General features: G+C 36.1%; 1 protein-coding gene across 1 annotated transcript in view; it reads left to right on the forward strand.

Annotated features, from left to right (window-relative positions):
- Window positions 1–15531, forward strand: part of igfbp5b (insulin-like growth factor binding protein 5b) — a 35532-nt gene that overhangs the window by 13906 nt on the left and 6095 nt on the right. The window contains exons 2-3 of the mRNA XM_057853040.1: window positions 12818–13032; window positions 13116–13235. Of these exons, the coding sequence (XP_057709023.1) occupies window positions 12818–13032; window positions 13116–13235 (335 nt within the window). The remainder of the gene's footprint in view (window positions 1–12817; window positions 13033–13115; window positions 13236–15531) is intronic.

The following is a 15531-nucleotide window of genomic DNA, read 5'->3' on the forward strand; positions in this document are numbered from 1 at the left end:
AATGTGTATGAAGTAGGGCTGTCCAAATTATCACGTTAAGGGGCGGTAATTAATTTTTAAAATTAATCACGTTAAAATGTTTGACGCAATTAACGCACATGTCCCGCTCAAACAGACTAAAATGACAGTACAGTGTAATGTCCACTTGTTACATGTTTTTTGGTGTTTGGCTCCCTCTGCTGGCGCTTGGGTCCAACTGATTTTATGGGTTAGTACCATGAGTGAGCATGGTGTAATTATTGACATCAACAATGGCGAGCTACTAGTTTATTTTTTGATTGAAAATTTTACAAATTTTAATAAAACGAAAACATTAAGAGGGGTTTTAATATAAAAGTTCTATAACTTGTACTAACATTTACCTTTTAAGAACTACAAGTCTTTCTATCCATGGATCGCTTTAAGAGAATGTTAATAATGTTAATGCCGTCTTGTTGATATATTGTTATAATAAACAAATACAGTACTTATGTACCGTATGTTGAATGTATATATCCATCTTGTGTCTTATCTTTCCATTCCAACAATAATTTACAGAAAAATATGGTATATTTTATAGATGTTTCAATTGCGATTAATTACGATTAATAAATTTTAAAGCTGTAATTAACTCGAATAAAAATTTTAATCGTTTGACAGCCCTAGTATGAAGTAGTCCTATGTTTAGGCAGTGCAAATAATTGAAGTGAAGTAGCAGCAGTTGACAGTGAAGGCATTGAATATTGCACATTAATATTGCACGTAAATAAGTATTACAGATAGAATATGTGTGAATAGAAGTTAAGTAGCAGCAGTTGATGTTGTAAATATTGCACATAGTGTATTGCATGTAAATTAATATTGGACATTAGTGTCACGTCATGTATTAATGTTTCTGCCATTAATGTTTCATCTTCTTGCATGTGTAATATTTCAGCTAGTAATGTTTCATCATATTGCTTCACACTCATGCATCACAAAGCCCTTTATTATGTCGCTTCACACTCATGCATCACAAAGTCCTTTATTATGTCATAAAGAATAACTGAGAACACTATATAAGCCTCGAGCAGACAACATCCAGTGTCAGGTCGTCAGCGATTAAACATAGGTCTGCATGTCAACTTGCCATTATCGCTTGACCTGATAGTTTTCCCTTGCCTGTCAACATCAATAAAATCCTGTGTCTGCGATACGCAACTGGGTCCTCCGTCTCGTACATGACAATTAGGTGATATCCCCAATGTCCAATGGACAGCTGCACCAAGCATTTATACTTTTTATATTCTAAAATCGATATAATCATGCAACTCTTTTCCCACACACATGCAGAAAATCTACAAGTCTAAATGTTGAATTAACAAAGACTGATTTACTTTATTTCCCTATGTCTCATAGATATTAAAAACGCACCAATAAGGCAAGGGAAGTGTTCTTAACATGTGGTGTAGTGTTTATGCGCTATCTCGTGATATCAGATTGCCTGGTTGCACCCAGTAATTGTCTTGCGGTGACGGCTAACCCAAAAAGAGGTTTTGTCCGTCAATGTAAGTCATTAGGAACCCAAACTTAGATGTGGGATGAGACCTCAGACCAAAATTTGGAACGTTCAGCAGAAGGGCAATTCACATTCCTCTGATAATGGCCTTTTGACATTACTAAATACAACATGGACATGGAACATTTATTTGCAGCTGTAAAAAGGTTCAAAAAGTTTGTTCTGCACAGCAGTTTGTCCTTCGTGGAAGAGCTTCTATTCGCTGTATGTTTTGTATTCAGTGATTTCTAAGAATTTGATTGTTCTTGTTCCTATTTATACGATGTACTGTTAGAAAGCAGGAAAGCTTTTGATTGCAGTAAACATTTCTTCTCTCACTTCCTGCAAGAAACTGACCAGAGAGCACAAAACAACAGGAATTTCAATCAAACGAAGGGTTCCTTTCAACTTAATCATATCTCAATAAAGAAAATTAAAAAATACAAAACATACACGCAAACAAATATATATTACCGAAAATTTCAGACTATAGGCCGCAGCTATCCTCCCTGTATTATGGGATATTTAAACCAAATTATGTTAACCGATAACACTTTATTTGACAGTAAGACTGTCATATGAACAAATGAACCACATTTCATTGCTTCAAGAAGCTTCACTTAGCCATCACCGCTCCACCTGCTGTCAACACTTGTGTCCAACATGCCTCCTAGCATGCATTGCAGCATCACAGATGTAAATAACAATCAAAATTCATGTTCTGTGCTAATAATTTCTTCATTTATTTTCATTTTAGCCATGCATATATATTTACTTTTTCTTTTTGAATCCCAACAAATTACATATTTATTCCTTTCAGATGACAATTAATTTCTTCTGGAGGGAAAAATACCCTAATTACCACAATTTTCGCACTATAAGGCACACCTACCTATAAGCCGCCACCCACCAAATTTGACACGAAAATGGCATTTGTTCATAGATAAGCCTCACTGGACTATAAACCACAGCTGTCCTCACTGTATTATAGGATATTTACACCAAAAGATATTATCCAGTAACAGTTTGTTTGACAGGGGCATCATACCACTGTCATAAGATCAAATGAACCTCCATGAAGCTTTGAAACAATTGGCTGCAAAGCTTCATTGCATCAACAAGCTTCACTTGCCCATCTCTGCTCCTTTTGGAGACAATCATGCTCTGCTGCCACCTGCTGTCAACACTGTTATTGTCCAACATGCCTCCTAGCATGCACTGCAGCATTTCAGATGTACCATATTGGCCCGAATATAAGACGGTGTTTTTTGCATTGAAATAAGACTGAAAAAGTGGGGGTCGTCTTATATTCGCGGTCTAGACTTTATACCCATTCACGACGCTAGATGGCGCCAGATATCATTGAAGCAATGTTCTGTCATGACAGATCTCTGCTACTCTCAAGTTTAACCAGTTCGCATTATTTTATTGCATTGTTTTTCCTTATTCACATTTGTTTCAAGACTATAGTTACAGTTAGACTTCCCTATGATGGTTAATGCAGTTATTGCAATTTTGTTGTTTTATGACAACAGATTGGTTTCTGTACATTTCAAAAACCAGAAGCCATTCATTTACGAATGTAATTGCACTTTAGTTTACATATTTAAATGTTCAGACATTAAGCTTTGAATGAGGCAAAATAAAATGCTTTTTCTCTCAAATGTATTGTTATAATCATTTGTTTCTAATGTACTGTATTTATTTTCTGTATAAAAATTAATTTGGTGTTCAAAAAGTCTTTTTTTCAAACTTGATTCTTGAAAAAAGGGGGTCGTCTTATAATCAGGGTCGTCTTATATTCGGGCCACTATGGTAAATAACAATCAACATCATGTTCTTTGCTAATTATTTCTTCAGTTACTGTTGTACAGTTGTTTCATTAGTTGCTAGTTATGGTATTTGGTAGCACTTTATCTGACAGTGGCGCCATAAGGCAAGGCAAGGCAAATTTATTTATATAGCACAATTCAACACAAGGCAATTCAAAGTGCTTTACATCACATGAAGATCATAAAAAATCACATTTAAATCAACACAAAGTAGAAACGAAGACAAAAGATCGCATTTAATCAAAGAATAAAAATAAATAAATAAAATAAAAATAAAACAAAAACTACTACTACTAATAATAATTGAAATCAGCAATGGAGATAAAAACAAGAGGAATAGAAAGCAGGTAGATTGAAATATATAGACAGTTATAGATATGCAGTGCTAAACAAAAGCGTTTTTAGCCCTGATTTAAAAGAGCTAACAGTTTGAGCATACTTCAGACGTTCGGGTAACTTGTTCCAGAGGTGAGGAGCATAATAACTAAATGCTGCCTCAACCTGCTTGGTTCTTGTTCTTGGAACATGCAGAAGACCGGTTCCAGACGACCTTAGGGGTCTAGATGTCTCATAGGACTCTTAAGAAGTCAAGCATGTATTTTGGTCCAAGACAATCACAATTATGACATGACACTGCCACGAGCATTAATGAATGCTTATGACAGATATCGGGTTGTGTCATCTGGGGAATTATCTAATTTTTGAATAGATCTGAACTACAGCTGAAATAGAGCTGGACATAAATGGAGTTAGTGACATAACTTTCCAGGTGACACTTAATGACATCTGTCATAAGCATTCATTAATGCCCTTGATAATGTCATGTCATAAATATGGCGGTCTTATGGCAGTCTTATGATGTCACTCTCAAATAAAGTGTTATCTATTAACCAAAATAAATCAACAAATAAGCCACACTGGACTATAAACCGCAGGGGTTAAAATTAGGGGAAAAAATAGTGGCTTATAGTCAGAAAATTACAGTATGTTTTATATTAGGTAAGTTAGAATTGAAATTAATTGTGAGATGTAAAGAATATTTTTTGGGATTTTGGGGATATTTTGGTATGATTAAACAGGCTACAGGCTAACTCAGGTATAGTATTGCTGTTCCTGAGACACAAACATCAGAGGAGGTTTAAAATGTTAAAATATGAGAATATTCATTTCAAAAAAATATTTTCGAAATGCCAGAACTACCGTACTTTTCGGACCATAAATCGCACCAGAGTAAAAATCTCACCAGCCATAAAATGCCCAACGAAGAGGAAAAAAAACATAAAAGTCACACCGGAGTATAAGTTGCATTTTTTGGGGGAATTTACTTGATAAAATCCAACACATAGAACAGATATGTCATATTGAAAGACAATTTAAAATAAAAATACAATAGAGAACAACATGCTGAATAAGGGTACAGAGTTATTCAGATAACTATAGCATAAAAAACATGCTAACAAGTTTACCAAACAATCAGTGTCACTCCAAAACACCAACATAACATGTGAAATGATATCATAATGTGTTAATAATTTCACACAAAAGTCGCTCCAGAGTAAAAGTCGCACCCCTAGCCAAACTATGAAAAAAAACTGCGACTTATTCTCCGAAAAATACGGTACATTAAAAACTCCACTCCAAACCACCAAACTCCTTTGTGAATCCCCATCACCAGCTTTTATCTGGCTTTACCTTCAAATATTAAAGAGGCAGTCAGTGACTGGAAGATAGTTTACTAAAGTCACGCCTTACATGACACGGGCCCTCGGGCTCATTTATCCCTATAATTATCGGATCCTACCCACAGTTGAGATTAAACAGCAGCCAGTCAGTGCTTTCTTGCATCTTCAAAACGATGTCATTTAAGACACTGAGTTGTGTCCTGACTGTATTAAAGGACATAGCACTTTGCAATTTCCGGGAATTCTACCAAAAGGTGCGAAAATCCATTTTTTTTGTTATCATCGTTTGGCTTTTCCTGCCAAGAGAAAAACCCAATTGATGCCAAGACAATTAGCGGTCAGGAACATGGCTTATTTAAGAAGCATAATTATGTGCAGATGTTAATTTTTAAACAGAGCCCTATCAGTTGCACCCTTCTTTAGCTACCGGTTTCCTAATGAAATCTCAAGTGGGAGAGGAAGATGGTAGCACGGCTTTGAGCTGGAGTAATTGGTCAGAGAAGCACATGACTTTGCCTACTTGGCTTCTGTCCAGTACTTGGCTGCGTATCAGGAGCTTAACACGGACCCTTTAAGCCTCCCTTTTTATAAAACGAGGTGAAACTGATCATTGAGGGACTGCGCTCACAGAAAAGATTTATTTGGTAAAGAGTTTGTTTGATAAGTGATAGCATAAAATTCAGCCAAACGGGTGGTTAAACTGTTTTGAATTAGCCAAATAGCAGTTTTGATATATTTCCCAACCAAATATTAGGTCACATATCCATGTGCGGTGAAAGACTTCACATATACAAATAGAAAAAACACAGTAAATACATGTTTCCAACAGCAGTTGGGGGTTGGTGTACATGGGAATGTTTGTTTGACATATTTATATTTAGCAACTAATGGCTCTGTAGTCTGGGAGGGAGACACAAGGACACATCCAAACACAAACCCAAGGCCTGCCAAGTCATGAGTTGCGAGATTAATTTCAAAGAGATGGCTGTGCAGAAGCCAAAGACCCAATTCCGGTAATCACCTTGCCCCCCTGCCCGCCCCCGCGAAAGACTCCAGACACTCAAGCTGTGTCAGGCTCTTTGAACATCACTTCCTTGTGGCTTGTGTCCCTGTTGCTTTTCGCCAGGCTAACCAAAGAATGTCGTAACTCGCGAGCAACTTGTTCAATCGTTCTCCACCGATGCATTGCCTAAAGAAACGCGATGAAACTGTATTTCGCCAGTGCCGGGCAATCGGTCCCCAGCCAACATTCCTCTTTGGTTCAGTGCGTCTGGCCCTTTGCACCACAGCGGGTTTCCTTGTCAGATAAATATAACCGGGGTCATTCACTGGCATCATTGCTTTAGCTAGTCGAGGTCTGGCAAAGTCCCCACAATAACCCAACTTGTGGTACAACTAAACCAAGGGGGGCTGAGGGCTTCTTTTTGTGGCTGCAAAGCACTTCTGGTTGGGGTCTTGGCTTATACAAGCTGAACCCAAAAGACCAGGAGGAGTAGGTTTAGGTTAAGGGTATACATTTTCCAGAATCTATAGAATGGTTCTACAGTGCCTGACAAAAGTATCAATATCCATTTTGTAGAAACAATTGCTAATAACCTGACTTTTAATTATTCAATTGGTTTCGGAAATGGCTCATATGAAAGCTAAGACCCTCCCAAATGATGTTGAATGTACAAAAATATATTTGTTTCACTGAAAAAAGATTTATCATTTAATAAAGACATAAAGGTCAAATTTTGGCAAGACAAAAGTTTTGTCGCCTACATAAAGTAGTGTGAAAATTGAACAAAAAAATGTACTTCAAATTAGAGGTGCACGATAATTATCGGTCCGATAATTGGAATTATGACGTCATCCCAATAAATCCGATAACATAATATGTTATCGGCCCTATTAATAATATTTTTGGCACTGTGTCGTATTTGGATGTGTGTGTTTGTTTCTACTCTTGCTTTTCCAGTATGCTACTTACTGTCTTTGTTTTGTTCATTATAATAATGTTCATATCATCATGAAAATTCTGGTTCGGTCAAAGGCAAATCTATGCTAAATCAACCACTAGTATTTTTGACCTACAGGTGTTCAAAAACTCAGGTGAATATACATTGAAAAATTATATATATATATTATCGGTTATCGTATCGGTATCGGCCTTCAGGAGCAGGAAGTTATCGATATTGGTATCGGTTTCAAAAAATGGATACGGTGCACCCCTACTTCAAATACAAAAATATGTTACATAACTAGGGCTGTCAAACGATTACAATTTTTAATTGAGTTAATTACAGCTTAAAAATTGATTAATCGTAAGTAATCGCAATTCAAACCATCTATAAAATATGCCATATTTTTCTGTAAATTATTGTTGGAATGAAAAGATAAGACACAAGACGGATATATACATTCAACATACAGTATAAGTACTGTATTTGATTTTTATAACAAAAAATCAACAAGATGGCATTAACATTATTAACATTCTGTTAAAACTAGGGCTGTCAAACGATTAAAATTTTTAATCGAGTTAATTACAGCTTGAAAATTAATTAATCGTAATTAATCGCAATTAATCGCAATTCAAACTATCTATAAAATATGCCGTATTTTTCTGTAAATTATTGTTGGAATGAAAAGATAAGACACAAGACGGATATATACATTCAACATATGGTACATAAGGATACTGAACCCCACGTTGCTCCTGGTGCTGCGTCACCAGTAGGTAGATGGCGAGATAGTGTAAAGCGCTTTGAGCGCCTTGAAAGGTGGAAAAGCGCTATATAAGTATAGAACCATTTACCATTACTGTATTTGTTTATTATAACCATAAATCAACAAGATGGCATTAACATTATTAACATTATTAACATTCTCTTAAAGCGATCCATGAACAGAAAGACTTGTAGTTCTTAAAGGATAAATGTTAGCACAAGTTAGAGAAATTTTGTATTAAAACCCCTCTTGATGTTTTCGTTTTATTAAAATTTGTGAAATTTTCAATCAAAAAATAAACTAGTAGCTCGCCATTGTTGATGTCATTACAACATGCTCACTCCCCAAACCCATAAAATCATTTGGACCCAAGTGCCAGCAGAGGGCACCAAATGACAAAAAACAAGTAACAAGCGGACATTACACTTCTGCCATTTTAATCTGAGCGGGCCCTGTGCGTTAATAACTTCAAATATTTTAACGTGATTAATTTAAAAAATTAATTACCGCCCGTTAACGCGATAATTTTGACAGCCCTAGTTAAAACGATCCATGGATAGAAAGACTTGTAGTTCATAAAAGATAAATGTTAGTACAAGTTATAGAAATTTTATATTAAAACCCCTCTTAATGTTTTCGTTTGAATAAAATTTGTAAAATTTTCAATCAAAAAATAAACTAGTAGCCTGCCATTGTTGATGTTAATAATTACACAATTTTCATGGTGCTGTAATCCATAAAATCAGTCTCACCCAAGCACCAGCAGAGGGCAACAAAACACCAAAAAACACAAGTAACAATTCGACATTACACTGTGCTGTCATTTTAATCTGTTTGAGCGGGGCATGTGCGTTAGATGCATCAAATATTTTAACGTGATTAATTTAAAAAATTAATTACTGCCCGTTAACGCAATAATTTTGACAGCCCTATAATAACATAAGCGAAATAAGTAGTGGTGTTGTGAGATCCAAATTTAATATTTTGTATGACTTCCATTGGCTTCAGCAAGGATTCATACAATTTATTGATGAAGTCATCAGGAACATCAACGAAAGCAGTCTTGCATGCCTCCCAGAGTTCATCAACGTTCTTGGGTTTGGTGTTCCATGCTTCCTCTTTCATCCTAGCCCAGACATGCTCAATGATGTTCATGTCTGATGACTGGGCTGGCCAGTCCTTGAAGGATCTTGATCTTCTTTGCCTTGAGGAACTCTGAGGTAGCGATTCAAGTATGCGATGGAGCACCATCCTGCTGCATAATTTGTCCCTTTTTATGGTTAGGAATGTAAGAGGCAGCTATGATTTGTTGATATTTCAGACTATTTATCGCTCAGGGTGCAGACAATTAAAAAAACGTCTGGCATTTGGCAAGGCCCACAGCCTGTCAAAAGGATGGACGCTGGAAAAGTGGCAAAAGGTGGATTTTTCAGATGAATCTTCCATTGAATTATACCACAAATATTGCAAGAGACCTACTGGAGCCCGCATGGATCTGAGATTCACTCAGAAAACAGTGAAGTTTGGTGGTGGCAAAATCATGGTCTGGAGTTACATCCAGTATAGGGGCGTGCGAGAGATCAGCAGGGTGGAAGGCAACATAAATAGTCTGAAATATCAGCAAATCTTAGCTGCCTCTTACATTCCTAACCATAAAAAGGGACACATTCGGGATGGTGCTCTATCGCGTACTTCAATCTCGACCTCAAAGTTCCTCAAGGCAAAGAAGATTAAGACCTTCCAGGACTGGCCAGCCCAGTCACCAGACATGAACATCATTGAGCATGTCTGGGGTAGGATGCAAGAGGAAGCATGGAAGACGAAACCCAAAAATGTTGATGAACTTTGGGAGGCATGCAAGACTGCTTTCTTTGATGTACCTGATGACTTCATCAATAAATTGTATGAATCGTGGCCGAAGCCCATGGAAGTCATACAAAATATTAAATTTGGGTCTCACAGCACCACTACTTAATTCGCTTATGTTGTAGAACTTATTTTTTTATTTGAAGTACATATTTTGTTCAATTTTCACACTACTTTCTGTAGGCGACAAAACTTTTGTCTTGCCAAAATTTGACCCTTATGTCTTCATTAAATTATAAATCATTTTTCAGTGAAACAAATATATTTTTGTACATTCAACATCATTTGGGAGGGTCTTAGCTTTCATATGAGCCATTTTTGTGTGATCTCAATTTATCCAGGTAATAATGGTGCCTTTTTGATTGTCTGTGTTGTTAGCATGCTAAGCACTGCGTATAATATTTTGCTAACTTATGTAATGGCATGCTAGTAAAAATATTTGACACGGTGCTCTCGGATGCGCTGGAGTTTGACACCTCTATAAACTACATGCACCATAATAAACATATGGTTGAATGAATATGGTCTTTGAAAGTGTCAATGGTGGAAAGCCACATAGTCGCCCTCCAGTTACGTTTGTTCAGCAGGAATAGCAATTTGACCTGTTACGCAAAAGTATGAAACACAATAATTTTCATTTTTACAGCACTTTTAGTCCGTTACTCAAAATTTCAACATTACATTTACATGAATTCAATTTTGACATCTGTGCTGTTTCTTTTCACAACATACTTTCACCTGCAGCTTTAGGGAACAATCCAGACATACACCTCATGAGCTGTTTGAACAAATGTTTATCTTAAACGAAATGAATGGGTGTGTTTGACAGCAGATTTCTCGGAGAAATGTTTATTTTGGGACACTTGTGTCAGCTGTGCTTCAGCAGCTGTTGATTGAGCTTGTGCGTCTCCACAAACACAAGTGAAAGAACATCTGCTGTTGCATTTGTGTCCAAACTTCCCTTTTCAATGTGTTTAGTAAGCAATTTGCCCATCACCTGAGTAGATTCTATAACAAACCAAATTCTTTACCATAGACTTCACTGTCAGTTGACAGGGGTCAGGGGCCGATGCGTATCCTATTTTCAAAACCTTCAAATTCAAATATTTTCAAAACCATAACAGACACCTCCCTTAGGCATATATTAGTCTCCATGAGCAGCGACATCAAAAAATTCAAAGCCGTTCCCTAATAAAATCCTGATTATTTTTTTGTACAAGTATAACAAAACTTAAAATTGTTATAAAATTCTCAGGTTTTATGCTAGATGCACATAATCACCTATAATTTTTTAAGGATCCATCGCAATATTTAAATTAAAAGTTTTTGCTCAAAATAGCAACTTAATTTTTTTTTTTTTACTTAGTGCAAGTTTTCAACAGCTAATAAATCACTCTATTTTCACATCAGAAACTCAACAAAAGCTAATTTTGTATTTTTCTATACACAATAACAACTTATTTAGGTTGAATTCCGCTATTGTGTAGAGATACAAAATCCAACATGGCTGCCGTCACAAAGAGCTTTTTAAGTAGAAAAGTCTTGCAAATAAATGCTTACATCGCGGAATTTCTATAGATATGACCTTAAAACAGTCTTGATTCTTGGTTGAAAGCAAAAAATGGTCAGTTATCGTTCATTTTACGAAAATATCTCAAGCCAAAGTTACAGTATTGTTTAATCCAACATGGCGGCCATCACGAAACAAAGAGCTTTTTAAGATGAAAATTCTTGCAGATAAATGCTTAAATTGTGGAATGTCTATAGATATGAATGTAAAACAGTGTAGATTCTTGGTTAAAAGCAAAAAAAAAAAAAAAAAAAAAAAGACGGGCAGTTAGCATTCATTTTACGTAAATATTTCAAGCTAAAGTTAGGCTAATTTTTTCCCATTCATTTAATTGGATTCACAACATTTCAAAGTGCATGTGTGATGCGAAAAATGAAATTATTACCTTGAATTCTCAACCAAATCACGGTATCACTGTGAAAGTCAAACGCTCTGCCTGGGTCGGCCCCCAACGGGAAGGCGTGGCGCAATGTTTGTGGGAGGTGTCTTGTCAACTGATGGTATATATACAGCATATATATATATATATATTAGGGCTGTACAAATTATCACGTTAACGGGCTGTAATTAATTTTTTAAATTAATCACGTTAAAATATTTGACGCAATTAACGCACATGCCCCGCACAGATTAAAATGACAGCACAGTGCCATTGACCACTTGTTACTTGTGTTTTTTGGAGTTTTGTTGCCCTCTGCTGGTGCTTGGGTGCGACTGATTTTATGGGTTTAAGCATTGTGTAATTATTGACATCAACAATGGCGAGCTACTAGTTTATTTTTTGATTGAAAATTTTTTAAATTTTATCAAAACGAAAACATTAAGAGGGGTTTTAATATAAAATTTCTATAACCTGAACTAACATTTATCTTTTAAGAACTACAATTCTTTCTCTCCATGGATTGCTTTAACAGAATGTTAATAATGTTAATGCCATCTTGTTGACTTATTGTTATAATAAACAAATACAGTACTTATGCACAGTATGTTGAATGTATATGTCTGTCTTGTGTATTATCTTTCCATTCCAGCAATAATTTAGAGAAAAATATGGCATATTTTATAGATGGCTTGAATTGCGATTCATTACGATTAATTGATTTTTAAGCTGTAATTAACTCGATTAAAAATGTTAATCGTTTGACAGCCCTAATATATATACTGTACATACGTATATCTATCTATCTATCTATCTATCTATCTATCTATCTATCTATCTATCTATCTATCTATCTATCTATCTATCTATCTATCTATCTATCTATCTATCTATCTATCTATCTATCTATCTATCTATCTATCTATCTATCTATCTATCTATCTATCTATCTATCTATCCATCCATCCATCCATCTATCTATCTATAAAATAATATAATATAATATAATATAAATATATGTATCTATTGTGGGTTTAAAATTGGTCAAAATATTCTATAAAAGGCTGACAAAATGGAGTTGATTTCTGTTTTGAGAGCAATTGTTTAGGAAGAAAGTAAACATTTTGGGAGGTGTCAAATATGCTTGGTTTTTGTCTACGAGGTGATTTGATCCCTTTCTGAATGAATGAATGGTTTCAATTGGTTTGACAGTTGTGACATAAATTAACCATATATTTTGGGTTGGGGGTCTGGTTTTAGACCGTGAGTCACGCGAACATGAAGACCCCTTGGCCACAGAGATTACAGAGGAGCTGCAGCCGGCTAAAGTTCCGCTCATGACCAAAGACATTGTCAACAGTAAAAAAGTACACGCCATGCGTAAGGAGATAAGGAGGAAGCTCGGAAAGCAACGCTCCATGGGTTCTTCGATGGACTACTCCCCAATGTCCATGGACAAACACGAACCTGAATTTGTGAGCATCAAATAAGGAATGTCAAAGAAATCAAGTGGAAAATGGAGAAATGATCAGTTTGTTATTCTTTCCCCTCTCAAAAGGGACCCTGCCGCAGAAAATTGGATGGCATCATTCAGGGAATGAAAGATACTTCTCGAGTAATGGCTCTGTCTTTGTATCTTCCCAACTGCGACAGAAAAGGATTCTTCAAACGCAAACAGGTGAGTTTTCATCTTTCACGTTATTCGTAATGATGCTCAGTACCTCGTTCTTCTCGTATAGTTTTTCCTGACCACATTATTCTGATATGGAAAAAGATCGAATTTCGGTAAAGTAGTTCAAAATCTTTTATGCCTTATAATACGTGGAGTGTAGGTTTTGAATCATAACCCTTCTTTTTAGCTTTTTTGGCTATAAGTGTGTTTTTGTATGGGTTTGTCTCTGCTTTAGCAAACAAACACGTACTTGAGACCCTCGTCCACACCAGTTCGTTGAAAAACATATTTGACATTATTGTTAACCTGTACAGTTTGCCCGTACGGGTAGTCCCTGGGTTATGAAGTACCCGACTTAGGTGATTTCGACTTTACGACGTCTGAGTGTCGTCGTTTTTTTTTGTTGTTGTTTTTTTTTTTTTTAAGTTGACTTTTGTTTTGTGATGAATGCTTTTATTTTGGCGCTGGAAGCGTAGAGCAGGTTGTGTTTCCGCACACGAGAGCTTTTACACACCCTCCCACTCCACATACGGCACTAGGAACACACATGAGGAAGTCGAGTGAAGAGGTGAAAGCCTGTGCGCACATTTGTTGCTTGTGAAGCATCCATAGGCGACTGCTGTCTATAACCCCTTTTCTACTGTTTATTGTGCGTTTTCAATTGTGGTCGAGTACTTGGGGCGAGTTTATATGATTGTTTTTGATGATGTGCGGACGCTAACTGATACTTGCTAATCGTTTGTTATTGCTGTTTAAGCAGCTACTTGTACACGCAAATTTGATTTTCTGTTATTGAAGATGAGACTGAATGAATTTTATTTTATTTTAGTTTCATTCTGCAAGTGTTGATGTCGTGAGCCGCTGAATAAAATCAGCAAACCACACGGACGTCTGACGTCGCCATTTCGAAGTTTAGCTCGCTGTCTAGCTTTGGCTTAGCTCCAAAGTCTCGGCAAGGACATTACAATGACGTATAATTCATGTTTTTGGCTATATATATATTTTTTAAATTTAGGGGGTGTTTAGAGGTATTTAAAGGGTTAATTCCAACCTAAACGGAAATCCGGGTTACATCGCCAGTGCAGGAACGGAACTATCGTAAAATGGGGACTACCTGTATTTTGTACAGGATTTTCAGTCTTCTTAACAGATACGGTGTACATTAAAAAATCATATGGGAAAACTGCTGTATATCGTAGCGTCTATAAGGACAATGTCAACTTCTTTAGGGTTTTCAATAGTTTATTTGCAACCGAGAGCATGAACACGACTATTGTAAGCCGTACCTGACAACAACAAAACATTTATTTATTAAGGTAATTAGCGGTTTTTGTATTTGTATTTATATTGATCTCCATTAGCTGTAACTAGTACAGCTACTCTTCCTGGCGTCATTTCATGAGAGAAACCTTGAGCCAAGGCTAACAGGCATAAGTTGACGTGCAGTAATTTTCGGACTATAAGGCACACCTGTCTATAAGCCGCCGCCCACTTAATTTGACACGAAAACGGCATTTGTTCATAGATTAGCCGCACTAGACTATAAGCCGCAGCTGTCCTGGCTGTATTATGGAATATTTTTACCCACAAAGATATTAACTGGTAACTATTTGACAGCGGTGTCATTACACTGTCATAAGATCGTCATAATTATGACATGACACTGTCATGAGCCTTACTGAATGCTTGTGCTTATCTCCATTGCTGATTTCAATTATTATTATTAGTAGTAGTTTTTGTTTTATTTTTATTTTTGTTTTATTTTTATTTATTTATTTTTATTCTGTGATTAAATGCGATCTTTTCTCTTGGTTTTTACGTTGTGTTGATTTAAATGTGATTTTTATGATCTTCATGTGATGTAAAGCACTTTGAATTGCCTTGTGTTGAATTGTGCTATATAAATAAATTTGCCTTGCCTTGCCTTGCCTTAAGACAGTTGTCCTTTACTGTCAACGGGCAAATTATCTCACTTTTGAGTGGATGTAAAAGGTCTGAGCAGGACATAAATGGAGTTAAAGACAAAATTTGGCACTTAATGACATCTGCTATAAACATTCATTAATGCCCATGACAGTGTCATGTCATAATTATGACGGTCTTATGACAGTCTTAGGACGCCGCTGTCAAATAAAGTGTTACCTCTTAACCCTAAATAAATCAACAAATAAGCCACACTAAGCAGAAGTATTCAAAATGAGGGAAAAAGTAGGTCTTATAGTTCGAAAATTTCGGTCTGTATTCATAAATTAGCAGTGAATGGTTGCCTGGTCATTCCTCAAATATTAGCTTTTTTCATACA

The sequence above is a fragment of the Corythoichthys intestinalis genome, chromosome 12 (assembly GCF_030265065.1).
Source record: "Corythoichthys intestinalis isolate RoL2023-P3 chromosome 12, ASM3026506v1, whole genome shotgun sequence".
NCBI classification, from domain to species: Eukaryota; Metazoa; Chordata; class Actinopteri; order Syngnathiformes; family Syngnathidae; genus Corythoichthys; species Corythoichthys intestinalis.